The 27,871-nt window shown below is 36.3% G+C and overlaps 1 protein-coding gene across 2 annotated transcripts; it reads right to left on the bottom strand.

Moving 5' to 3' along the window:
* Positions 1-1,529: 1,529 nt before the first annotated feature.
* Positions 1,530-27,871, bottom strand: nms (neuromedin S). Of its 2 annotated transcripts, XM_051926197.1 has the most exons (9): positions 27,728-27,871; positions 21,165-21,214; positions 20,994-21,044; positions 18,357-18,407; positions 12,069-12,095; positions 11,696-11,749; positions 10,108-10,182; positions 2,461-2,497; positions 1,530-1,730 (listed from the first exon to the last, which is right to left on the bottom strand). In XM_051926197.1, exons 1-8 carry the CDS (start codon positions 27,849-27,851, stop codon positions 2,462-2,464), a joined length of 468 nt encoding a protein of 155 aa, XP_051782157.1. In that variant the 5' UTR covers positions 27,852-27,871; the 3' UTR covers positions 1,530-1,730; position 2,461. The 2 variants fall into 2 exon arrangements, with proteins under 2 accessions (XP_051782157.1, XP_051782156.1); XM_051926196.1 differs by lacking the exon at positions 2,461-2,497.

Genomic DNA, 27,871 nt, shown 5'->3' on the forward strand with positions numbered 1-27,871 from the left:
GTATTTGCTTGGGTGGCCTTTGGGTGTCCCGGTTTTCTTACACTGTCCAGATACATGCATGTTCGGTGAGTTGGCTTTGCTACATTGGCCCTCGTATGTGTTTGGTGTGTGTGTTCACCCTACAATGAACTGGTGCCCTGTCCAGGGTTTGTTTCTGCCTTGTGCCCTGTGCTTGCTAGGACAGCCTCCAGCACTCCCTGTGGCCCTTGTCTGTATTAAGAGGATTATAAAATTAAATGCTGCTGTCAGTGCAATATCATCTGGTCTTCTAGTAAGATCTTCTGAGGATGGGGTTATCGTACACAGCAACTATCAACTCAAAAGAATTGAACATATGTTATATTCATATATATTTCATCCTCCATATACTGAGGGGTAAATTTAATCGGCTCAGTTTAGGGTCATAGGGAGCCAGTGATTATCACAACAGCACTGGGTGTAAGGCAAAAAGCAAATGTGCTGAAGGATATGCCAGCCTATTCAGGGTCCAGTCGCACAGCTAAGTTGAGAAGAGTGTGCTGCTTGCAATCCAGCAACAGAAACAAATTATTAAAGTGTCTGTTTAGTTTTAATTCAGTTATTTACTAAATACATTTTGAAATCAGTGTGATCTGGTAGCACAACAGCTAATATTCAGAAGGTGATTCAGATTGGGTATGAACAAAGAGGATGGATGTCATTCACTACAAAGAACTAAACATATTTTCTTACTTGAAAAGTGTTACTGACGCATTTCCTGTATTCAGTGTTAAAACATGTACTGTAATACCACTCAGTTAAACACACACATTAATACTGACCAATGAACAAATACAAGAGGGGAGAACATGCAAACCCCACACAGTGGGTGATGTAAGGAAGGAATGCCAGTTGTGTGCTACCTATATGTTAAAACGTCCATACTGAACTTTAACATAACTACAATAAATGGATACCTGTAACTTTTATTGAATTCTTGTCACTTGATTGCGACATACAGTATGTGCACACCTGACCTCTTTCTTAATAGCTATCACTAGACGACTGATTCTCTCGCGTGAAGGACGACACCACCAGGTTTTTTAGTTTCAATAAGCTGCATCACTCCTGGCTCATCCAAGAAGATGCACTTACTTCCTTTGTTATCTTTTATCAGCGTTTTATGAGCTTTACCTCTGATTTCGATGGAACAAATGTTTGGTTGAAACAACTTGATTACTGCTGCATGCAGGAGTTTTCCAAATCACTCACTGCTAAAATGATTAGGTGTGAATAGTGTCACTGAAAATAATGAGAAATAACTTTTCAAGTTAGTGCTAGAACGCTAGAAAAACTCTTAGGTGAGAATGGGCCTAGAGTCTTGGGGAGTAGTAGCTTTTGGCACAAGGCATGTATGAGTGTCATTGCCCTATAATTTAATGATATAAATGTGTCTTTTTATTTTAGATAGGTCAGACATTTTGTACATTAAAAAGGACAAATGGAAATACAAATGATTTACTAGAATGCTTTTATTAAGACACACATTAAACATTACAAATGAAATACATAAAAATATAAATTGAAGACTCTACTGATAATAAATAAAAGAGAAATATTTAGGAGGACTATTGCAAATTACATTACTTTATATATACTATATATACACATTTAATAGCAAATAAGTTTACAGCATTTCAGGAATGCATTGCCGATCACCTGATCTTCTACATTCAAGTGTCTCCTCTTTCAAATGAAATAGTCTTGAGGCACTGAAAACAGATCAAAATGATAATGATGAAAGAAATGAAAAAGTGAGCATTATCAGCATCTGGAAAAAAATACACAGCTGGAAAAAAAAACCTCATCCACTTTCATTAGTCGCTACACATTTTTCCTGCCAAACTGTTAATTTGGAAACCATATTTTGTGCAGCAGCTTTTAAATAAAGTCATTTAATTAGTATCTAAAAAAACACAAATCCTTTCCAAATTAATTAAAACCAAAGCAAACAGTTACTTTATAAAGTTCTGTGTTGCCTAAGAGCAGCACAGCGATGCTGCAGTTAGTACTGGTGCCTCATGGAGCCAGCATGCCGGGTACGATTCATGTGCCCAGTCATTCTCTGTGTAGACTTTGCATGTTATCTCATTGCCTTTGTGCTTTTTTTCTCTTCAGGTCCCTGAACTTTACTACTACATCCTTAAGTATGTGATAGGGAATGTGGTGACTCTCAGCTGGCCTCTTGTGAGTGTTGTTCTACTTCCTGCCTAGTGCCCAGTGCTGACAGAATGTGCTCTGGCCTCCTGCAACCTTAGAATTGGTTTAATCAGGTTTGAGAAGGTATGGTTTGGTACAAGCAAGCGCCATTCCTTGTAACTACATCAGAGATACACAGTGACAAATATCAGAACTTATTGACTGTATCTTATATTTCTAAATAATATACTCACTTGCTGATGGATAACCAAGAGTGGATACATACAAAAACTCTCTTCTTACCTCATCGAATGCTTTCTACTGGTCCCAGAGTGAGCAGCTGTGGAGTTCAAGCCGAAATAGGCACCATTATCACCTTATAATTCACTTGAACACATCTGCTTTTACAAATTAGATAATCTCACTGATAATTACATTGTTGAGGATGTCAACATAAGAAAATCAGAAACATGAAACATATGCTAGCAATGACTGTGCAGGTTTGTTACTTGGTATAGTTATTATGTAAGTTACTAGCAGATGCTGTATATCCCTCAAAAATGACAGATAAATACATTAATGATACAAATACATGTAGTTTTAATGGACAAAGCCACCTTTGGCAAGTTTTTATGTCTGTGCCAACAGTAGCCTCTTTAGGTACGTGACAGTCCTGCCATGACTTCCGGAGCTGACTTGGTGAGAAGTTTCTTGTGCATGTGCTGCAGGAAATTCTTCCGGTGTCTGACTGACGCCTGTGACTGGCAAAACTCCCCTCAGTCTTTTAGTGGTTTCAATATAATGCTTTCCAGCTTGTTTTGGTGTTTGATTTGTTCTACTTAAATGATGCATTAATCTCATTATCTGAGCTTTGGACTTCTGAGATGATGGACTAAATCCTAACTCTGTACTCATGTTGTTTTTTTCCATTCATCCACGTATAGAAAAAAAAAGATTAACATTTATAAAAGCTGGCAATGCACATCCAGACACTGTCTGGTGTGCACTGATCCTGTGAACTTTTGTTAGCCTCTCTTTATCCTGTTAATTCCAAACCTTTCATATCTCCCAAGTAACATCTAAGTTCCTGTTTCTAAGACAGTTTACATGTTTATAAACTCTCTTCTATGAAAGTGTGGGAAGGAAAAAATATTTTATTTTCATCTTTCAGTAATTTTCAGGTTTATCTTAGAAGCCACTATTACTGCCTTAAAGCTTTCCTTTTATAATCTTTAAAAATATTTCCACTTTCGGCCTTCAGTGACACCTTCTGTTTGAAATAACAAATACCCATAAGACAGGGTAATGCACAAAGCAAATTATATATGTTGATATAAGTGGCATCTTTTCCTTATTTGTAATCAAAGCTAAATTATTTGATACTAGCTGTACCCTGTAGCTCTGACCACATAGTAGTGAAACAGGAATAACTTTAAAAATCAATACAAACATAAAAAAAATATAATTCTATCCAAGTGGAAGGTAGGTACGCTCGAACGTTAATCGTTGGCACTGTATCTGATCGTGTTCAGCTCTGACTGGAGAGTGTCCCCCGCGTGGGAAGAAAAGCATGTGGCCGTGATATCTCTGGCAATCAGCAGCTACCCTGTAAGACCACATGGAGCTCTGATCTCTCTCAAAAACATCAAACATTACTCCTTAACAATCTGTAGATGATAATGTCTGTTGAACAAACAGGTATCGCTAGCTAAGCGGTGGCAAGGTATGCTCCAACACATGGCGAGAGGTAGACCGACTCGAACGGGGGCTTGCCCATGAGTGAGGAGGGCCCTGCCCTTCCCCTCGGCCCACAGTCACTTTCTTGGATTCACTCAAATAAATCTGAACCACAAGTGAACTATGATTATTTATTGCAACGTAAAGATGTCGCAAAATTGACCGGAATGTTCAAGCAAATACTGTATAGAAATACTGTATAGAAAAAAACCTGATCTAAATCCATTAAGTAGTTCTCTCATGGAAAGCGGGACAGACATACAGACAGACACTGGATTTTATATTTATATATATATATATATATATATATATATATATATATATATATATATATATATATATATATATATATATATATATATATATATATATATATATATGGCATTCGTAGTCTGAATCACAATCTGATTGTATGGGTGGTTACCTACCAGGTAACGCTTGTGGTTGGTCAGCAAGTCGGCTAACATCCGCCACGGTGCCCTCTTTCAGTTGCAAGAAGCAGATCATAGAATGGTTGAAATAGTTTTACTGTCAAAGAATGCAAAGAGTATGCGACACGTGTTTTGCCCTAATTCTGGGCTCATCAGGCGTACACACTCACTGCACTCCCTCTCGGGAATCGAACCTTGGATGTCAGCACTAGAGGGGAAGCCCCTAACTTTGCACCACGGCGTGTGGTTCGTTCATTTGACAACAGCGCTGACGTCCGAGGTTCGATTACCGAGAGGGAGTGCAGTGAGTGTATATGCCTGATGAGCCCAGAATTAGGTCGAAACACGTGTCGCGTACTCTTTGCATTATTTGACAGTAAAACTATTTCAACCATATATATATATATATATATATATATATTATATATATATATATATATATATATATATATATATATATATATATATGTATATATATATATATATATATATATATATATATATATATACTGCTCAAAAAAATTAAAGGAACACTTTTTAATCAGAGTATAGCATCAAGTCAGTGAAACTTCTGGGATATTGATCTGGTCAGGTAAGTAGCAGAGAGGGTTGGTAATCAGTTTCAGCTGCTTTGGTGTTAATGAAATTAACAACAGGTGCACTAGAGGGGCAACAATGAGACAACCCCAAATCAGCAATGGTTTAACAGGTGGAGGCCACTGGCATTTTTCCCTCTTCATCTTCTCTGACTGTTTTTTCACTAGTTTTGCATTTGGCTACGGTCAGTGTCACTACTGGTAGCATGAGGCGATACCTGGACCCTACAGAGGTTGCACAGGTAGTCCAACTTCTCCAGGATGGCACATCAATACGTGCCATTGCCAGATGGTTTGCTGTGTCTCCCAGCACAGTCTCAAGGGCATGGAGGAGGTTCCAGGGGACAGGCAGTTACTCTAGGAGAGCTGGACAGGGCTGTAGAAGGTCCTTAACCTATCAGCAGGACCAGTACCTGCTCTTTTGGGCAGAGGAACAGGATGAGCACTGCCAGAGCCCTACAAGATGACCTCCAGCAGGCCACTGATGTGATTGTCTCTGACCAAACAATCAGAAACAGACTTCATGATGGTGGCCTGAGGGCCCGACGTCCTCTAGTGGGCCCTGTGCTCACTGCCTGGCACCATGGAGGTTGATTACCATTTGCCATAGAATACCAGAATTGACAGGTTCACTACTGGTGCCCTGTGCTTTTCACAGAATGAGCAGGTTCACCCTGAGCACATGTGACAGACGTGAAAGGGTCTGGAGAAGCGTGGAGAACATTATGCTGCCAGTAACATCGTTCAGCATGACCGGTATTGTGGTGGGTCAGTGATGGTCTGGGGAGGCATATTCACGGAGGAACGCACAGACCTCTACAGGCTAGATAATGGCACCTTGACTGTCATTAGGTATCAGGATGAAATCCTTGGACCCATTGTCTGACCCTATGCTGCTGCAGTGGGTCCTGGGTTCATCCTGGTGCACGACGATGCCTGGCCTCAGGTGGAGAGAGTATGCAGGCAGTTCCTGGAGGATGAAGGAATTGATACCAGTGACTGGCCCCTCACCTAACCTAAATCCAATAGAACACCTCGGGCACGTTATGTCTCGGTCCATTTGATGCCGCCAAGTTGCACCTCAGACTGTCCAGGAGCTCAGTAACGCCCTTGTCCAGATCTGGGTGGAGATCCCCCAGAACACCATCCGTCATCTCATTAGGAGCATGGGTGTCCTACAAGACCTCAAAATATGTGCTTTTCGTTAATTATTTTGATGTCATGTATTTATCTTTAATGTCTCTTTTTTTCAAGCAGTTTCTACATCATTTATTATTCCAAGCAGAGTGTATCGCCCTGTCTCATTTTGTTTCAATTAGAGTGCTTGTTTCCAGACAGTGAGTGCATTAGGCATCCCTCCATTTTCTAACCCACTTATCCTGTGCAAGGTCATGGAAAGCCTATTCCCATCCTTTGAGTGCAAGGTAGGAATAAACCCTTGGTGGGTTAGCAGTCCATTGTTGTTGAACTGTTCATTGGTCTTAAAAATGTTTCTGTTATTTTCACTTTGACAAGTGTCAGCAGTTGAATCAGTTTTAGAAAAGCCTTCAAGGCACTGGTGTATCCAATAATCTTGGTCTTTTGCACAACAAATATGCCACTGAACCAAAGGTTCAAAATGCAAATTGTATAAGAATGGTTTGTATTTGTTAACAAATACAAATAAAAAAACAATAACATTAAAGTGTATTTTTGGAATTATTGAATCAATGGAATGTCTTGAAATTATGTCAAGTAAGTGTGGTTGCCTTTATATATGACATTGCCTTTATATAATTCCTACAGTAACTTTTGGTACAAAAAAAATCAATTCATTATGTTGCTAAATATGCAGGCAATTTAAATTTGTAAAGATAAATGTATAACAAAAACATGGTAAATGTCTCTTTTTAGAATAAAATAATTTTTCATGTTTCAGATAAGCAATAATATTGAGACAAATGCATAACATACTGTAACATAACAATCTCATACCTGCCTTTTTCAGTTCAAACAGAGACAATATTACTATCACTATGGCAAGCTAAATTTACATTTAGAGGTATCTCAAAATGCATTTAAAGTCATATGCATTTAAGAAATGTTAAAATGAATTACAGATGTCTGAAAACACATTTATTTCAAGATATCTTAAACACATTTTAAGATATCTCAAAAAGATCTCAGGATATCTTGAAATGATACATAGCGCTTTCTGAAACATCCCAAATGCAATTCAAGATATCTTGAATTTTGTTTCTGTGCATTATGGAGTATATCAATTACTTTTCAAGATATTTTAAAATAGGCCCATAGTCATGTTGAAATATCTCTATTGCAAGTCAACATATCTCAAAAAGACCTTTCTGTAAATTGCCTGTGTTTTCAATGAAACTTCCTATATATTCTAAAATATCTTGAAATGCATCTAAGATCTCACGAAATGAGCAGTAAGTTATTTTGTGATATCTGCAAATACATTTGAGCTATCTTAAAATGCATTTCTGATACCTCAAAGTCATCTGGATGTTATTTTAAGATTTCTGGAAATGTAACCAATTTATCTTACATTGTATTTCAGATATCGTCATATTTTTCTCACATTTTAGATATCTCAAATTCATTTCATTATATCTTAAATTTGCTATCTGCTTCCTTCCAGGTATCTTAAAAATTATTTCATGTAACATTTTAAGATATCTTTTAAAAGATATTAATTTATTTTAAGATACCTGAATATCATTGTTGATATCTACAATACAATTCCAGAGATTTCAAATAAATTTGAGTTATCTTAAAATAACGTCCTTCTCATTTTATGACATTTCAAATATATTTCAAAATATCATAAAATAGACAGGAAATCCAATTTAAACAATAGTGATATGAGATAACTCCAAAGGAATTTCAGATATCATAAAATGCAGTAAAGGTTCATTTGAGAAATTTCAGAATGTATTTGACATATCTTGATAAGGTCAGGCAGTTTTTTGAGACATTAGAAAACATATTTGAGGTATCTTGAAATGCATTTAAGATATCTAAAATGTATTGCACATACCTTAATATGTGAACTACATTTTAAGATAGCTGTAATTTGTTTTGAGAAATCTCTAAATGCCCTGCGGTGGGTTGGCACCCTGCCTGGGATTGGTTCCTGCCTTGTGCCCTGTGTTGGCTGGGATTGGCTCCAGCAGACCCCCGTGACCCTGTGTTCGGATTCAGCGGGTTGGAAAATGGATGGATGAATCTCTAAATATCATTTTGTTGCTGCCATACTATCACCACTGCACAAATCGGCATCAGTGCATCACTGGGCACTCTCATATGTACACAGTCACACTTACACAGGACTAATTTAGAATTGCTAATTAACCTAACAGTTCCGTATTTTGGAGTATAGAAGAAAAACTAAATTGGGAAAATCAATACAGACGTGAGGATGATATGAAAAATCCACACAGAGAACAACTACACATGGGTTTTGAACCTAGGACCCTGAATTTTAGAACCCACAACAAATTAAATATGTATTTGTTTGCTTTGTTTTGTAGGGGGTTTCTGACTTCTGTAAGTAAAATGCAAGCTTTGTTTCCGTAATTACGGAGGAGGCCATATATGTAGTACAGCCTTCCAGACATTCATGTTAGTTGTGGCAGAGGGATGTCATTTAAGACTGATTGCAAAATTCCTATTCACTTGTCATCTTCATTGTGCTGTTTACAATGAACCTGATGTTTTTTTTTTATAGTGCACAGAGGAATCATTGAAACTTTAATGCAAGTCCCTGGCACCTGCTCTCATGATCAATGCAACTCTGGAGGCTAAAAGCAAGCATTTTCCCGGTAATATTTACGCAGTGAGAAATAACTTCCATTTATGCTTCTTTCTCAAAGTACAAATCAAGAGAGCAATGGTTGTTTCTAAAGGCATTCTGTAAATAGAGTACATAGGTAAATATAAGATTTTAAATATTTAAAAATATTAACAATTCCATCTCTAACCCATTTAATCAATCCGTCTAGTTTAATTTTTGGAATTACGGCTGCTTCAGCCTGTCCTGGTAGCATTGTATGCAATATAGGAAAAAGCCATGGACAGGTACTTCAGAATTTGCTTTATCCAGCATTACATGGCCTGGACCTACTGCTAATACTCCTAATATTATGTGGAATATTACTTTAATTCAAGATATAAAATCATTCTTTTTAGACATAATTTGTGTGTCAAAGGAATCAATTACAGAGTGACTGAATCATACAGTAGTAGAAACACATGCAGCAGATACTCGCTTTGGTTCAGAAAATGTACTAAACATCCCATAGGGTTAATTTAAGAGAGCATACATATTACTCTGTTAATAAGAATTATTTATGACTGCCTTGAAATTACTTCAGTTTTTTTGTCCGGTGCCTCCTAACTCACTGATACGAGAAATCCCCCACATATGATATACCATTCAACTCATCTTGATGTCTAGTAATGCACGATGTCGAACCATTTTGGGGAAACACTTGTTTTTAGGTCATTTTTGTACCATATTTTGTGCTGCAAATTACACCCTTATGATAAAGAGAAAACCATTAGATGTCTTCAACAAAAATAATCAGAAGGACTTGAAGCTGTGCATGCCATATCAACTGACCCCTGGGGTTCACCCCCTCCTAATGGGAAACAAGGGGTCAAAGTTACTCCTTTTCACAAAACTTCCAAAAAATGTTGATCAGTAATACAGCATAGGTATGTGAGCTGCTAATATAAGCTATTTCGAAGCTGCTGATCACAAATATGATGATATTTTTGATATTTGATTCTTTACCAGAGGCCCTAGCCCTCTAAGAACCACTCCCAGATGGTTAAAAATGACAAATTTTAAACATAAATATGTGATATATAATTTTAGACAATTTCAAGGTCAGTGATTATGATTATGATGTTATTTTTCATTTTGACCCCCTATGGACCTCTATGGGGATGGGGAAAAATGACAAATTATAATTGCAAATATTTAGACATTTTAATAATTCAAATTTTTGATGTAACTTTTCTTGTTTATTATGTACTTCAACCTCAGGAAGCAAATCATTACATTTATTATGAACATCCAAAATTAAGGCGACTTAACGCTAATTTAGACTTTTACAATTTCTTTGGACTGTCAAAATAGAACAACATTTTACAACAAAGAAGGAAAGATCAGATCATACCTGTTCCTTGAATTGTTTCTTTTTTCTGTCAGTCAGCTTTGGAGCTAAGTGCATTAAGGGATGCAAGGCAAAAGCCTAGAAAAAGAGTAAAAACTTTTGAACTGTATTCTGTGCAAGCAATCATATTTATCAATATGTAGGATGTGCTTTAATATTTCTGTATATTTTTTTAAATTGTGACAGACCTTTGCAGAGATAACTGCAAAAATTCTTGTAATTCATATTAAGTAATTATGCCTAGTTGTGTAGCACTGCCTGTTTTCTTGGTTATGGGGACACTCAGAAGTCACATTGCTTTATTCCTAGCTGACACCGTCCAGCCTCACACTAGTGTTGTGCTACTAGCCCAATTACTACTTTTCTCCTTTACTCTGCATTAGTTTATTTCTCACTTTCAGTCCTCCACCTCTTGCTAGCTCACATCTGTTCGACACACCCCTCTGCCTTCCTTTATGCCATTCTTTTACCTCACGCTCTCATTTGTCCTGTAAGTGACTGCACAAGATGTCATATAATGTTTCGCATTACACTGCAGGTATTTCTAAACTTACAGGCTGCATATGTGTAATGACTTCAATGAAGAAGTAACTACTTTCTGATTTTAATATCATATGATCAGATTTTCTTCCAAACCCTAATATTAGAGACATCAGTTAGGGCTTGTATTAAGGCCCCTCTCTGTCTTGAGTCTTTCTCATGCCCTTGAAATGCACCACTGTGGTGGCTTTTTTGGCCCTGGCAGCCCTTTACAAATAGCATAAAGCAACGATCAAATATCCAGCCACGGAAAATATTCAGCTTGAAAGTATAAAAAAATGGCACATTCTGTATTCGGCTGAATGAGTAAAAGTGCCTAATGTGTGACACTGTCTTCATGTTTTATAGAGAATGAATGATACATCACACTACACTGCACTGAGATCAGTAGACGCCATCTTTAGAGTATTGTACTGTACTGTACTAGCAGTGACGTACTATGAGAAACTGCTTTTACTATTGGCTATAAAAGCAAAAGAAATGGGACAAAAGAAAGGAAAAGGGGAAAGAATCATGAAACAATACAACAACAAAGAAGGGCTAATTAAATAAGCAGAGCTCAATGAACAATGTGGATCCAAATGACTTACCTGCCTCGGAAGGGAGCAGACACTCTGACAAGCTAACTCTGCTCGCAGCTTAATACTATTTATTTATTTATTTATTTATTTACTTATTTATTTTCAGTTAATGATCTCTTTGAAAAGACTGACTTAAAAAGGGCATTTATTAACTTGCCAGTTCTGTAATTCACATTCATTGAAAAGCATAATTCAAAAGTGAAATTGATTTCATTTAAAGCTTATGCAATAGTACACCAACAAGGTATTCTATGTTTTGTGTTTTCACAAATTCATCTTTGGCCAAAAATTTTCATTTTGGTACATCACTAGTAATGATTGTATGTATCAATATAGTGTGTGGTAATATTTTGTTGTTAAATGGTTTTAATGCTTTTCCTTATTTAATAAAAGTGAGGTGAGTCATTATATATATGTATTAAAGTATGTTAGTTGAGAAAATAAGTAAATATTTGTTTGGTCATACATACCCCAGGTTTAGGTTGATGCCTTGAATCTTTAACTTTAGAGTAGTGGAACAAGAACTAAAAAAACAAAATCATATTAGTCTAGAGTTTATTCCACCATCAAATATAAATTTAACAGTGAACTGTTTCTTTGAAAACAAAAGGAGATTCAAAAGAGAGCATGTTTCTCTTGTTTCTACACCCTTCTACAGCCCAAGAGCACTTCTGTAGTTTGCACTCTACAGCTAAGCTGTTCTCCTGTGCTGTGAAAACATCTGCCAAAGATAAAGCATCTCTTCATTTTCTCTCTTTCAATCTTCATTTACGCATCAAATAAACAAAACTGCTTTATCTACTGTATTAATTTCTAGTAATCAAACTAAATATGTCCACTTACCCTTTTGTAAACATCTTGCACGTGTTTCTAGGAAAAAATATAATTTAGCATAAGTTTGTGAATTTACTATTACCTATGAATGAAAATTGTATTCAGAATAGTTTCCAGAAATAATTTCTATCATCAAAATCTAAGCTCTGAGAATTTTACTTGACTAACCAACAATGTAAACCATAAAACCTTAATGTCCCAGTATGCGACCACAGCCCAAACAAGAGATAAAAATCCTCTATAATCTATGTAGGATCTGTTTATAGTCTCCATAGGGAGGCATCAAGATGGAGAAGTTTGAAAAGCTATAATGTGAGCTCCTGTGGCTGTGTCTCTAGAAGAGCCGGATGAATTTAATGTTCTTGCCCGCTTCATGGAGCTTCATGGCTGCCTCAGTGTCACAGAATGTGAAACCCTATTGGAAAATCTATGAGAGTTTACCAAGAAGAAATAGAATAATGGCCTTAACAACGAGGTATGTAACAAACCATTAGGGTGGTGTGAACAGGCAAAGTGCCCAAGAATTGGTGTGAGTGAAAAGCACCAGAAGATGATCAAAAGGTACAGAATCAATGTCAAAAAGGAGAACAAGGGCCAATAATACTAGAAGATAAAACAAAACCACAAGTCAAAAAGTTGCAGAGGTCAAAACCAGAGAATCAATTCTGACGTTAGGGCCTGATTGAAATGCAACTAACTAGCATTAAACAGAATGAGAGACTTTGCATCCACCGAGGGGTAACTGAAAGTATGAACATTGAAATTTATATGTCACATCCCATAACATTACAGGTATAACTGATGTAATTATGTGATCAAACCAAAGTGTCATGTAAATTACAAAAATCAAGACAGTAATTTCAACTCAAAATACAAAACTAATAACAAAATTAGATTTTTAGTGCATTAACAACCCTAAATACAAGGAAAGTGTGTCCTCAGATCACACAAAGTGGCACAAGTGGATTTGAATGAGAAATATGAAAATGTGAGCAATCCTAAGCTTCTCTTTTTATTTCAAAACATTCCAATATGCATCAATAGATTATTATTTAAGAAATTAGATCCAACCATAACCTCATTTATTTGGAATTCAAAACATCCACGTATCCAAAGAGCGACCCTATAAAGACCTAAAGCGAAAGGTGGAATGGCTCTACCTAACTTTCAATTTTACTACTGAGCAGCAAACATGCAAACTATAAAAACCTGGACACAAATAGATGAACATACACGGGCTTGGTCCGCAATAGAAATAAAATCCTTCAGTACTTCTTTATATTCCTTGCTTTGCACCCCAATAAATACAAGTTATCGTCAATATACTAACAACCCAATTGTGCTTCACTCACTCAGAATATGGAACCAATGTAGGAAGTATTTTAAGATAAAGAAGCTTTTAACTGTGGCACCTCTGCACAAAAATCACCTTTTTTCACCCTCTCAAATGTACGCAGTTTTTAATGCCTGGAAAACATTCAGAATTAAATCACTTAGAGATCTGTACATAGACAACGTCTTTCTATCCTATGAACAATTAAACTCCAAATTTAACTTTCCAGCAACACATTTCTTTCATTACCTTCAAATTTGAAACTTTGTTAAACTGAACCTGTCCAATTTTCCTCACCTCCCACCTACCTCTATTCCGGAAAAAATATTGATCAGTCTTGAGGACTCAGACAGCATTTCTGTAATGTATAAAACCATTTTACAGTCCCTCCCTTTCAAAGGTCCAAGAGAACAGTGGGAAAAGGATCTCTCACTCAACATTTCAGAAAAGGAGAGGAAGGTGGCAATGCACAGAATTCACTCAAAATCCATATGCACAAAGCATACAATTATTCAACTCAAAATTATATATCAAGCGCATCGCTCTCATTTAAAATTGTCCAAAATGTTTCCATGGCAAGATCCAACCTGCGAACATTGCAATCAAGTTCCAGCCTCACTGGGCCACATGTTTTGGGCCTGCACCAAATTAACATCATTCTGGACCAAAATCTTTAAATGCCTTTCAGACAGCCTTGGTGTCACAATCCCCACTAATCCATTAACAGCTGTGTTTGGTGTACTTCCAGATGGACTTAAAGTGGAGAAGGACAAACAAACTGTAAATTGCCTTTACTATACTACTGGCACGTAGACTCATCTTGCTCACCTGGAAGAATCCTAACTCTCCTATTCTAAGTCAGTGGGTCACTGATGTTATATACTACCGTCTTTTTCCGAAAATAAGACACTGTCTTACTTTCTTTTTTGGTCCAAAATACGCACTAGGGCTTATTTTCGGGGGAGGACAAAAATAAAAGTATATTTATATATTTTTATTTAATATTTATTTATTTTACACAGAATACAGAAATTAAATTTATTCAATTACAGTCATGTCATCTTCTTCTGGAACATCGTCATAAATCAAGATTTACACCCCTGGAGTCTTCCACAATTCCCTTTTTGTACTCGACGGAATAGCTCTTTCGTTTTGTACTCATTTTAACTGCGGTTAAAAATTATTCACTTTATAAAAAATAAAATTACGTATGAGGAAATAATCAGACTTACAAGACTGAAATGAACAAACATTGTATCTGCACTGTCGCTCAATGTAGACTGCTGCCTTAACGAACAATTATTTATAGTGTGCGCCAACGACGCGTTCCGTCGCATTCCGCATATGCATGCCCCCCCCCCACCCCCCTCCCCACCTCATTCGACCATACTCTGCGATACGCGCGACGCAGTACAACACAGCAGAGCAGAGCGGACACAATATTTATGTATTCATGCTGCCTTATGTTGTATTTTTAAGATAAATTCCAAGAATTAATTTGAAACGAACTGTAGAGGTAAACAATGAATTTCTCGGAATATTTTATTTCAAACATTTCTCTGAAATACGAGTATTAGGGAAGCTAAACATACTTAATAAATCAACAGCATTTTTTAACGAATTCTTTTTTTCACATTATTTTAACTAGAGCTTATTTTCGGGGGAGGGCTTATATTACAAAAAGTTCCGAAAATCTCGATAGGGCTTATTTTCGGGGGATGTCTTATTTTCAGAAAAAGACGGTATTTGTAAGTGGAAAAAATCAAATTCACACTTAAAGGATCTGTGCAGAACTTTTTCAAAACCTGGCAGGATCTAATCAATAAAATTTCTGAATAAGCATTTAAATTGAGGAAGCAATTAATTTATCTATTTATTATTTTTACTAGCATAAAGTTTTATACTGCTGGCCTAGCTCTCTTTCTCAGGGATGGGGGTTGATTTGTTTCAAACCTTTTGTTTTTTGTAAAACTTGAGTTATTCGTATGGAATGTTATTTGATTTTAATAAAATCAATAAAATTATAAAAAAAAGAGAGGAAAAAAAAAGAAAGTGTGAGCAATCTTACTAGTCATAAAGGTCTACTGTTTATTTTGAATTTAGGACTCCAGAGCACTACAGAGAGAGTGGTGAAATCATCTCATAATATTACTGGCACACAGTTCCAATCTGTTCTGGACATTTAAGTATATAACACTTGCTGCCTTAGAAATTCAAATAGTATTCTTAAAGACCTCAGCCTTCCCACAAAGTCACTTTTCTTTCCTTTCTTTCCTTAATTCTGGCAAGGGGTACTGGACCTTTAGCACTCCCACCACCAGATTCAGGGCCAGTTTTTACTCAGAGGTCATAAGTCCATTCAAAAGCTGCTTTTACTGCCGTTAGTGTACTTGATATGTGTTTCTTATGCACAGCACCTGATATTGTTTGTATTTATCGTCTGATGTTGCTATTCCACTATCTGGTATACTAATGCATTGTTATGCATGCATTTTTGTACATGTCATAATTTTTCCTCATTAGGAATGAATATGCTGTTTATGTGGTTTATTTTTTACTAGCCAACCCGCGGCGTAGCATACGGCGTATAATTATTTATTGATGGGTGAACACATCCTGAAAGACACAGTTGTCCAAATGGGGTGGGTTTCGAGGATACGACAGTGAGTGAATGAAAAGATGGAACTCTGGAGAGAGCAACATACAATTGTCCGTGACTGAAAACTGGTTTTGGCAGATACAGGCATATCTTTTTGAAAACTTGTCCTTGCGCCTTATTAATTGTCATTGCAAAGGCCAATCTAACAGGAAATTGTTTGCGTGTAAAAGTAAACGGCAAATTTGAATCTGATGGGGGCAGGGAAATCCGGGGAATAAGGACAGTTTGTGAGGTAGCAGCTGCAATTGTTTTACACTCTGTTACATTGCGGTGAATGCTGGTAACAGTCAGTCTAGTGCCTTTACAGAGACTCTGTCTTGCGTGCTTCTTACTTGCCGTGGTCTTAGTGAATCCTGTGTGTGTGTGTCTCTCTCGCGCGCCTGTGTGTGTGTGTCTCTTCTCTCTGGCTCGCTCGGTATATGTGTGTCTCTCTCTCGCTCTCCAGTGTGTGTGTCTCTCTCTCTCTCGCGCGCCTGTATGTGTGTGTCTCTCTCGCTTTTCTCTGTGTGTATGTCTCTCTCTCTCGCGCACCTGTGGGTGTCGCTCTCTCTCTCTCTCTCTGGCTCGCTCGGTGTGTGTGTGTGTGTCTCTCTCTCTCGCGCGCGCCTGTATGTGGTGTCTCTCTCTTGCGTGCCTGTGTGTCTCTCTCTCTCGCGTGCCTGTATGTTTGTGTCTCTCTCGCTTCTCTTTGTGTGTATGTCTCTCTCGCGCACCTGTGTGTGTCTCTCTCTCTCTCTCTCTGGCTCGCTCGGTGTGTGTGTGTGTCTCTCTCTCCCGCGCGCCTGTGTGTGTCTCTCTGTCGTGCGCCTGTGTGTGTGTGTCTCTCTCTCTCGCGCACCTGTATGTGTGTGTCTCTCTCGCAAGTCTGGGTGTGTGTGTCTCTCTTGCGCGCCTGTGTGTGTCACTCTCTCTCTGGCTCACTCGGCTGCCTTAGTGAATTATGAGCGTGGCTCTGTCTTGCATCTTGCCTACCATGCGAGGGTGGATGTGGGCCGGGGAATAAGAACAGTTTGTCAGTTAGCAGCTGCGATAGTTTTACACTCCAGTACATTGCGGTGAATGCTGGTAACAGTCAGGCGGGAGGGCGGGCAGGTGTTCTCGTCCAATGGTCTTACAGTTGGTGGGCGTGGCTCTGTGAGTTGTCGTCGTATCCCATGGTCTTAGAGTTGGTGGGCGGGGTTCTGTGAGTTGGTGGGCGTGGCTATGTCGTGTGTATCCCATGGTCTTAGAGTTGGTGGGCGTGGCTCGGTGAGTTGGCGGGTGGGGCTTTGTCTTGCATCTTGCCTGCCCATGGTCGGCTGCTTTAGTGAATTATATATATAGATTTTGTCTTAGTCTGATTGAGTTTCTTTTTGCTGCAAATCTGTCTGGAGGCATCATGTGACCGTAATTGTTGTGCTGATGTCCTCACAGAAGTAATAAATTATAAACATGATGGTCACTTTACACATTATCCCCAGATGAATGACACATACTGTCAACACTTCCTTATCATAGTTTCAAAATTCATGTAGGCCCAAGAGCTAAGTTATTTTTGTGATTTGCTCTTTACTCCTATTTAACATTTAGCCCTGATGTTTTGGTCCCCATCCTTTTCTAATTACAAAGTTAAGACCTCCTGCTTTGTTTGACTACATCACGCTTCTTATCTAACCATCTCCTGGTCATTTTCACTCTCTCTCTTAATGATCCTCAGACATGCTTTGCATTCCTACACTGTCAATTGTGTTTGAAATATGAGCAAGTAAAAATCTCATTATATTGAGCACACATCACCAACGTGAACTTGTTATTCTCATATCCTTCTTTTAGTGGTATGTTTGAGTGGGTAGAGAAATCATAAAAGAGCCCTCTTAAGTAGCACTCAAGTTCTTTATCAAGTCTTATGCTGAGAGATAATGATATCCATGCGAGATGCTGTTATGGTTTCACCATCTTCTGTATCTAATAGTGCCATGTCTTTGCCAGCTAAACAGCAACTGCAGCCATGTTCACATCTTCTTCAATACACATGGCAAACCACCTCATCATGAGTTGCTTGCAGGCAAAGAGGACTTGTTGATGCTTGAATGGGTCAAGACTGATTGACAACAAAGTTTATATCTTGTGGATAAAGGGCAAAAATGGTTGGAAGCACAAGCAGGTTAAGTTAACTGCTTAGGGTCATACACTGAGACAAAGGAAGGTATCCAACCACCAACCTCATGGGATAAAGTTCAGTGCCTTTACTACAGAACACAGCCTGTGTGATTATGATGATGGATGAATAGAAGGATGGATGGATGGATGACACAAAATACATTACCTGACTTCCAGACTGTAATAATTCATAGAGTTCTGTCAGGATACTAGACATCTGAGAAGAGCAGAATGAAATCCAATCAATTTAACTGAGGATGCTGATTTGTAGCAAGACTTGTGAACATGATTTTATTGTATAAATTCAATTAGTCATAGCAGCAAATTGTAACGTTTGACACTCATCACACAGTATTTCCATATTAAACTTAGACTAGTAAACTAATAAAGTAATTGACATACAAGAAACACTTTTCTGCTGTACCTTAAAAATTGACATAAGCATTTAATTTTAGATAGACATTCTATTTTGTCTTGGGGAAAAATAAAATTAGAAAGGACATATTGAATAATGTCAGTTCCCACAATGCACTATGCAAATGCAAATTTTATATAATTTCAGTGCTTTAAACTTATTGCTACGCTACTGTATCTTGCACTACAACCCATCCTTCCCAATTATTTTCTCAAGATTGTAACAAAGTTCCCAACACATTCACTCCACCTAGTGCAATTAATTTCTTTAGCCAATAGTTACACTATAACAAAATTTCACTTAGCTGATAAAATATTTTTGACATTTACATGTAGTGAAGGACTATTTCTGTCTTGAACACATTTTCTCTTTCTTTTTGTTGATGTCCTTGAGGAATTGTTAAATTATTTAAACTCAATGTGAGAGGTGAAAAAATTCACTTTGCTGATAACTTTGAAAGGTTTGAAAATATGTGGTGATCCTTGTATATACTGTAAATATATATATATATATATATATATATATATATATATATATATATATATATATATATATATATATATATATGTATATATATTTATATATATATTTATATATATATATATATATATATATATATATATATATATATATATATATATATATATATATATATATATATATATATATATATATATACAGCTCACTTCGCTCACCCACCCCCCCCAACCAACCCTGGGGGGCTTCATGCTAGCCACTTTGTGTCTCTGCTGCTCTTGTTGTGAAGGAAGGGGCTGAACGCACGATAAGGAGATGCGGACTGATCAGCTGCTGGCTTGCTGCTGCTGCTACCGAGCTGCGTGTTCTGCTAGTCATGCTGCGCATCGATCATTTCAAAGTCTCTACAGCAGCTGTCCTTTAAGCCAGCTGCTGCTTGTGCCGTGCTGCATGATCTGCATGTTGCGCTGCATGTCGATTATTTAAAAGCCTGTACAGCAGCTGTCCTTTTGTCTCACTTCCTTGTCTCGCAGGACATTAAAGTGTCTCTGAGAAATTGTTTGTAAGTATGGTGTGACGTGCAAGTAGTCTCGCAGGACTTCAAAGTGTCTCTCCAAGATGATCACATCTCAACCCAAGATTTTTTTATTATAATATATACTCCCTTTTTATTGTATTTTTTATTATATATATACTCCCTTTCAAAGACTAGTGACACTGATTTATTTTAGTAGTTGTAGCAGTGCATATTCTTCATACAGGTGCATTATCTAACAGTTTGAATAAATTTGTATGCTATGATTTATTGTTTTTATTAGTTTCTGTTTTGTGCAAATTGTTTGGGACTTGTTTGATTGAGGAGGATTGTCTTTGAGGCAATTCCTTTTTGGTCTTTTGAGCACCTTTTTGGATTATTTTTGTCCTTTAATACAATACTTTCTGTTTAAAATGAATCTTCATTGCTTTTTGGCCACAAGCCAGAGCTTTAAAGATTTCTTCTTTTTGTGGTGCATTTTGAGAATTTAATTGAATGTTAAAAGCTAGTTTCCCAATTTTGTGACCTGCTCAGCTGGAAGCCAGCAGGTAGTAGTTGTGAGGCTAACTGGATTAGGTTCAGTCTCTCATGAGGTGGCCAATGAAGGTCCTTGCCTGCCTTTATGGTCTGTTTTTAGAGGCCTCACCCATTTTTGCCAAGTCACCTCCTTGCAACAAGGTGCACTTCTCTTGACAGCCTCTCCAAAGCAACTGTACAGCTTTCATGTTGACTAAACTTGAAGAATTTACACTAAAGACAGTGTTTGACCTCAATTTTTCTTTGTGGGTATGTTATGCCCATGCATCCTGCTCATACATTTTTCATTTAGGATCTCTTTTCTCAACCGTGACTATCAAGGATAGAACATTTTTCATACAGAGTCTATCTTTGCGTCTGTTTAAATATTGATTGCTGTAGTTTAGGAATTGTTTGCTGTATTACTATCATAAGGAGCTTAAGTAACACTAGTTTGGAACAGGAAAGGGAAAACATCCAACAGATGGTCTTACAGAGAGACACAGAGAGAAAGCCACACATGTGAGTGGGGATACTTCTCCATACTTATGTGGCTCTGCTAGATGTCTTCAGTGTAGCTACTTTTTGTTAGCTTAAAATTAGAGTTTGCTGGCGATTTTGACATCACATGCTAAGATTTCTCGAATCTCCCAAATGACACTAAAACATTGGCAGTTACGTATCTAACATTTATTTAATAACCACTTAATTTTGTTCTAAGTTGTGGTATTTTCAAAAAGAAGGAAGTTAAACTGTTCATTTCCCTTGGTACATTTTTGGCATACAATTTGCTAGTAAATTACACACAGAGGTTATTTTTTATTAACCCATTCTTTTATTTAATAATTGGTGTATAATACCTTTTCATTGTTGCTGTCTGATGTCCATTGTTTAGAAATAAATGGCAGTTTCTGAAAAAGAATGGATTTTGCTCATTTGCATTTTAAAGCATTTGCTCATCTGCTTTAAAATTATATAGGTGTTAATCATCTGAAATCTAAATTTTAAAACAAGTAAGTGAATAAAATTACCTCTGAAGGAGAAAGACCATTAAACTCATATTTGAAAGACCAAGGATGACCTGTTTAAAAAAATAATAATAATTAAACATCCATCATCACTCCATTTAATATCATTTTAAAACAAACAAAACAACAAAGAATAAACATTCTCAGTCCCACTTAACTTTACTCTTCTAAAATTTGTATCAATATTGTGATATAAAATTACTCAGAGTGTCGCAGAAAAACATCTAATATTATACCCTTACAAAATTGCTTTGAAATTGATAAGCATAAGGGAAAACATAACCAAGTAATATAAAAGTTGGTCTTTACTTTAGAATAATTTTCAGAACATAACAAATTAAAATGTTTTTCAGTAGAACTCTGTATGTCTGCAAATCTGTTTTAAAGTTTCTATTCTTGTGACACATCTAGCTGTGACATAAATATGGATACTGTATAGTCGACTGACTAAAAAGAAAACTTTTAAGGACTAAACCCACCCCAGGTAAGTCCTGGAATCAACATACTGTAGTTACGCTTCTCTAGACTTTTTCTACCATTCCGTTTCTATGTCTTCTTTGCATTATGGAGACAAAAACAGCACATATTATTCTAAATGAAACCTAAAAAGTGCCCCATTTAGCCTAAGCATAACCGCCCTTAACTTGTACTCTGTGCAACTGGCTACCAAATGTAAAATACTGCTAGCCTTCTTAACTGCTTCTGTACATTGTATTGATTGATTTACTTTCACGTTTTGAACCTCCTGTTGTGTACTGAAATCAAAACTTTTGACTTCCTACATGTAATACCATACATTTACTCACATTAAAATTTATCTGTGACAATTTTTCCCAACTCTGAACTTTGTCCAGGTTCACCTGTAAAAATATACACATCCACACTCACAAGTATACTGTATGTACAGCTATTCCAATGACATCTAGTATCTGTTGCTCCTGAAATCCCAAAATAATTGTCATTCCAAGACAGTTATTTATATTCAGGAAATCGTTTTTGAAGTTACACATATTCCATGATAAATAAGAACACTTGCACTCTGAAAAAGCAATCAAATGTGTATGAAATCCATAAATGAAGATTAATAAGTCCATGTATGTAAATGTTTACATGACTGTTATTCTCACAAACACCGCCAAAGTGCTATGCATCAGACTAACCAAAGATATGTCATAACTTCACATGACCAGGTTATGATGATTGTGGATATTTATACCGCCATTAAAGTGCAACAAGAGTGTCATGATGATGTATTTATATTTGTCTGCAAGAGGGCTGATGCTCATCTACAGTAGATTTGGGGAGTCCAGAGAACAACATCAGAGGAAGCAGATTAGTGGATCATGATTCAAGTCATGTCAGAACTTTTCCCCATGTACTGAGATGTCTATGACCATGGACTGTTGACTTGAAGTGGTTGAACTCAGTTAATGGCAGCCATTAGGATATCTGCCATTGACTGCTTGCAATCAGCAAATGTGTCTGATCTGATAGCTGAAATCTTCAATGGTGATTCCTGTTTTACCACTGATTCTTTTGACCATTGTGTTCAGGCATAGATTTTGCATCAACAAAGGCAAAATCAACAAAATGTTTTCAAAACATGAATGGAAGTACAATTGCCTATGTTAGTGAATATCTTCTTCTGTTTGCTTAGGATCTTGATAGATCTTTCAGGCTCTTTCTTTTTTTAATGTACATCTGTAATAGACGTTTGTAACTTCAAATACAAACAAAAACATTTGTCAGCACCGTGCCGTAGTGTACATTTTTCCTGGACTGCTGTCAACAGAACATCCACTAGACATTTACAGAACCAAACTATGGCTGCACATTTGACTGACTGAAGGATAAGTTGCCTAAGGCTTGGTTAAATGTGCCACAAGACAGGACCATATTTTGCCACTGTAACACTTCACGCTGTCATCTATAACCACTTCAATCCCCAACTCAGATGATATTGTCTTATACTAATGGCCCCCAATTACAGCCTGATTCCAGCTACTAAGTAACCTTTTATTGGGGTTTGAACATATTTCTATCTTACTGTTATGACTGTGTAGAAAGAAACAATCATAACTGGTTATAAATTAAGGTTGAGGTGATTTAAATCAGAAAAGCAAACTAAAATCAATTCCAGTGAGTAAGAAAATGCATATTTTAATAGAGCCCAAAACGAAGCAGAAATCATGCTCAGAACAAACGTAGTGAGAGGATAAGGAGGCAGGAAGTCAGTAGTCAATACAAGAGACAAGAATCACGGTTCGGGAAGCAAAACAATTCAAAACCAAGAGATCAATGGAATATAATAAGACACACAGCAAGCTCTTAGAAGTAATCTGAATACTCAGACAATTTGGAAATGACGTCACATGACATGCACCTCCAATCATTAGCAACAACCTAGCAAGTGCATAACAAAAATGGCAGTGTTTATACAACAAAAAATAATTCAAAAGAAACATTCATTAAAATTAATGAAATTACTGAATTATGTGACTGCATAAACTTCCAAAATGGCAGCTTAATGAATTCTTGAGGCTAAGAAATGACTGCAAAAAATATTCTGACATTCACATGCATGTTGATTTTCTAGCAAAAACTATTGTTTTGCCAGGGAACAAGCAAATGTTAGAGGAGTTATTTTGGATTAAAATTTTGCAATAATATTTGTTTTAATGAATAAATCAGTAAATATACATTTGACCAGTGGTTGGAGACCCAGGTTTGTAATAAACTACTCTGACAACCGGTAAGCAGACATCAGCTTCAGGAATCAATGATTTCAACCATTTAAAACATTAATTCTGATGATCAAGATGAGACTGAATTTGAAAAAAATATGAAAATTGTATTTAAAATAGTAATACACCTCACAGGTTTCACTTGTTTATAAAAATGCTATTGTTAAATATGTGGACTTTTCAAATATTCTTTTTTTTCAGTGCAATGTCACATAAAAAAATGACTGTGGCAAGCCAAGGGATAAGTGTGAACCAAAGTATTAGCAAGACTCGTAACTGGAAAATTAAATTACTTTTCCTCTTAATTAAAGTCATTTCTCAAAAATCAAAGTCAAGAAATCAGAACAAACGTTGTTCAGTAAAAGCATGAAATAATTTCAATAAATAAGCTGTGAGTCTTTTCAGAGTAGTCCTGGATGGCAATAGAAATGTGGCACCAGCTTTTAAAATGTCATGCCAAATGTCATGGTGCATGACTTCCAGGAACCTCATCTAAGGAGCAAGGCTTCAAAATTGGCGGTGCCCACTAAATAACAAATTGATGTGGTGGTAGACAAAATATAGAATGTAAATAAAATCCCAATTGCTGAAGAGTGAATACTAAAACCAAATATCATTACCAAAACTGTTCTGAGTGCATAGTTTTAAATTAATGTAAGATTTTTAAAGGAACTTGATGTGGGACCTAGTGTGCTGTATGTATGGTTCAATATTTTTCGTGTGTCCACAATTATTGCTCTTATAGTTTGAACAAAATTTTAATATAGAATCTAATCAAAATTGTATCCATGAGGCCCCAGATCTCTGGTCCTAGCACCTGGTGTTGGGGCTTTAGCCTGTGTGGTTTACTTGTTGTAGGCCAGTGCTCTGCTAACCTGTAATTGGCATCCTTAACCTTCCTTAACTCTTACACAAAACCCCTAAGCTGACACCCCTCACTTTAACCTTTGAGACCAGAAAAATGTAAAAATCTAGATTAAATTATTATAAAATATTTTATCATTGCTATTAAAGCACAAAATAAAATACAATGATAAAAGATTAACTGTAGATCATATCCATTACAATATTTACGCTTGGTGCCATTTAAACTGTCTGCTATAATACAGTTAAAGTATAAATAATAAAGAAAATATCACTCTTACGATAATTCAACAGGGATGGCATGGGTTTAAACCTCCCTTTTAGTCTTCATGGTGATCTCCAACATTTCAAGTCTCATCAAGTTTTTATTTAGTAATTCTGGACGCATCTGTTTCGTAATTAATGTTTTTGTCCTACACAGGACCTCTGCTAAGGTGGTGTCTTCAAAAAGACAGTTTCATTTTGTTAAGTCTGATAACCAAATATGCATATAATTTAAATAATATATATAAATCTGCATGATTAATATTTACTTATTTCATATTATATAACTCACACGTATAAAACTATTATCTAAAAAAGAATTTCTGTTTTTAAATAATCATTTAATTATTTCAGCATATAATACTTGAGCAATAAAACAACTTAGTTCAAAAGTTTATTTTTTTGCAGGTTTTAAAAGAGGAACTGCGTTTTTGTGATTTTAACTAATACTCTTAACATTGTGTTCCACTCATTGCTTAATTTTCAAATTATCCAGTCTAACAGTCAAGTCTGGTGATCTCCAGTTCATTTATGACCCAACTCAGCCCTTAGGCTGAGCTTTCACTGATGGGCCAGGGTGGACTATTTTCTGGATTATAACAAGATTAGAACATGGATGAATGTCTAAATATTCAAATGCTGTAAATTCTAAAACCTGTAACTATATGAAGGATGTCAAAAAGTCAAAGTTCATTTTATACCTTTACAAGCTTATTAATTAGGGGTGATACCTTCTGTTTCAGAGCACCCTTCATCTCCTCTGCTGGTAACTTTTCTTTTTCAGATTTAAAATAAAATTCTAAATGCTATATTAAACAATTGCATTCTTTATTCTTATGTTATGGAAAGTATTTCACCGCTTTAAAAAGGGCTTTTTCTTTTCTATCAAAAACACATTTACATAGTATGAAAATGTAGACATAAATAAATAAATATTTCTTATAAGTAATTTTGGCGGACTCAATCTATTAATCAGTTGTTCAAGAAAGGTGAAATAAGCAAAAAGTCCTGCTAATAAAATGCACGACTTCTATTTCATATTAATCACACTTTATTCTTTCACTTGAATTTCAAAGAAAGAAAGAAGGAAAGAAAGAAAGAAAGAAAGAAAGAAAGAAAGAAAGAAAGAAAGAAAGAAAGAAAGAAAGACTACAGTATTACTATTTTGAATTAATCATGCTTTATTTTTTTACATGAATTTCACAAAAAGAAAGACTTGTAAAAAGTTCTATTTCGAATTAATCATGCTTAAAGAAAGAAAGAAAGAAAGAAAGAAAGAAAGAAAGAAAGAAAGAAAGAAAGAAAGAAAGAAAGAAAGAAAGAAAGAAAGATTTGCAAAATCTGACGTCTTTCAGTGTTGACGCATTAAAGACACTACGCATGTCTAGCATGTACTTCAGTACCATGGACAAGTATCACTTGTCTTACTTATTTTTAAGCCAACATTACTGTTTATATTTAATTAAATCTGCAACTGTTAATCTTCTAATTATCTAATTTTTTTTCTCAAAAAGATTTACTCCGAAATAAACACACTTTTAATGTTAAACGTTTTTTGCCACATGTGAGTTTTTCGAATTACAACCGTATACTTTTATTTTCCATATAAAACAAATACAATGCAATATTTATTGCTGCTTGATTTTTTAAATTAGAATTAAATTGTATAGCTTATTAAATGAGAAAAAAAAAACAGACTACTGTTTTTGGTGTAGGCGGATAATATCGGTAACATTGTTTACAATGTCAACAACTGCAATGCTATTTTATAAACTTCGTATGATTTCCCTATTATGTGTTTTACTGTCATTGAAAAAGCTCTCGCCGTGGCCTTGTCTGCAGAGATTACTAAAGGCATTCGTCTTAATCAGTGTTCGGTTTTCAATGCTGTACCAATCAATAAACTCCTCAATCAATGTATCGTAAACCGCTTTGCAGCCCCATTAACACGCCATTATCAGAGGGAATAAGGAGGAAGCTCCGACCACGTTTGCGTGGTAACTCAGAACTAATGGGACGTCCACAGAGGCAAGACCACAAAAGTACAGGGGCGCAGCACATTTATCTTTCCTTGTGAAAGCAAAGATTGTTAAAGACTGAATAATCGTGAATACAGTATTTGGTGGTAAACAACTAGATTTGTGTCTTATATGTAAAATTAGGTTCCACATACTGGATAGTTTATATGCATTGAATTGAAATGAAATGCATACTAAAGCGTGTTTGTGTTTGCTCGCTGTAAAATGGGAATTCTTTAAAAAAAAAAAGAGAGAGAGAGAGAGAACGGCTTATATAAATTTTAGCATGCATGTCGCAAAGCAACATAAGAACAAAATAAAAGCGAAAACAGAAGCAACAAGCTGTTGTCTTACGGCGTACTTATTACGAGAGAAACCCACGTTTAAACGGACGGCGAATACTTACCAATCTTTTGATCTCAACCAGGGTTAAATTACTCCACTTACCTCTCGAATTAATTTCAAAATCCTAGAGGAACAGTTTAAATAAGGGAATTCTGTTAAAGAAATAATCCCGATGGCTAGCTACCCCGTGCCATAGTAAACTCGGGTGCATATTGACACGCAGACACACTCGTACCACGGATCATTATGTTCATTGATATTTAACTGCAGAACACTTTGTTATATAATTCTGCCAACTACTTCTTGATCATTTGAATAGAAAGTTTCTTACCCGAACTTTGAGGTAAAGTGCAGAGGCAGCAGATGATGAGATAAAGCTTTATTTGGCTCCTCATATTAAGTGCTCTCATGTTCTGGCTTTCAAGAGCTCTCCAGATCGAGCAACAGTTCAACATTTTTCACACTCTACCAGTGA

This window comes from Erpetoichthys calabaricus, chromosome 4, assembly GCF_900747795.2.
Source record: "Erpetoichthys calabaricus chromosome 4, fErpCal1.3, whole genome shotgun sequence".
In the NCBI taxonomy this organism is placed as follows: domain Eukaryota; kingdom Metazoa; phylum Chordata; class Cladistia; order Polypteriformes; family Polypteridae; genus Erpetoichthys; species Erpetoichthys calabaricus.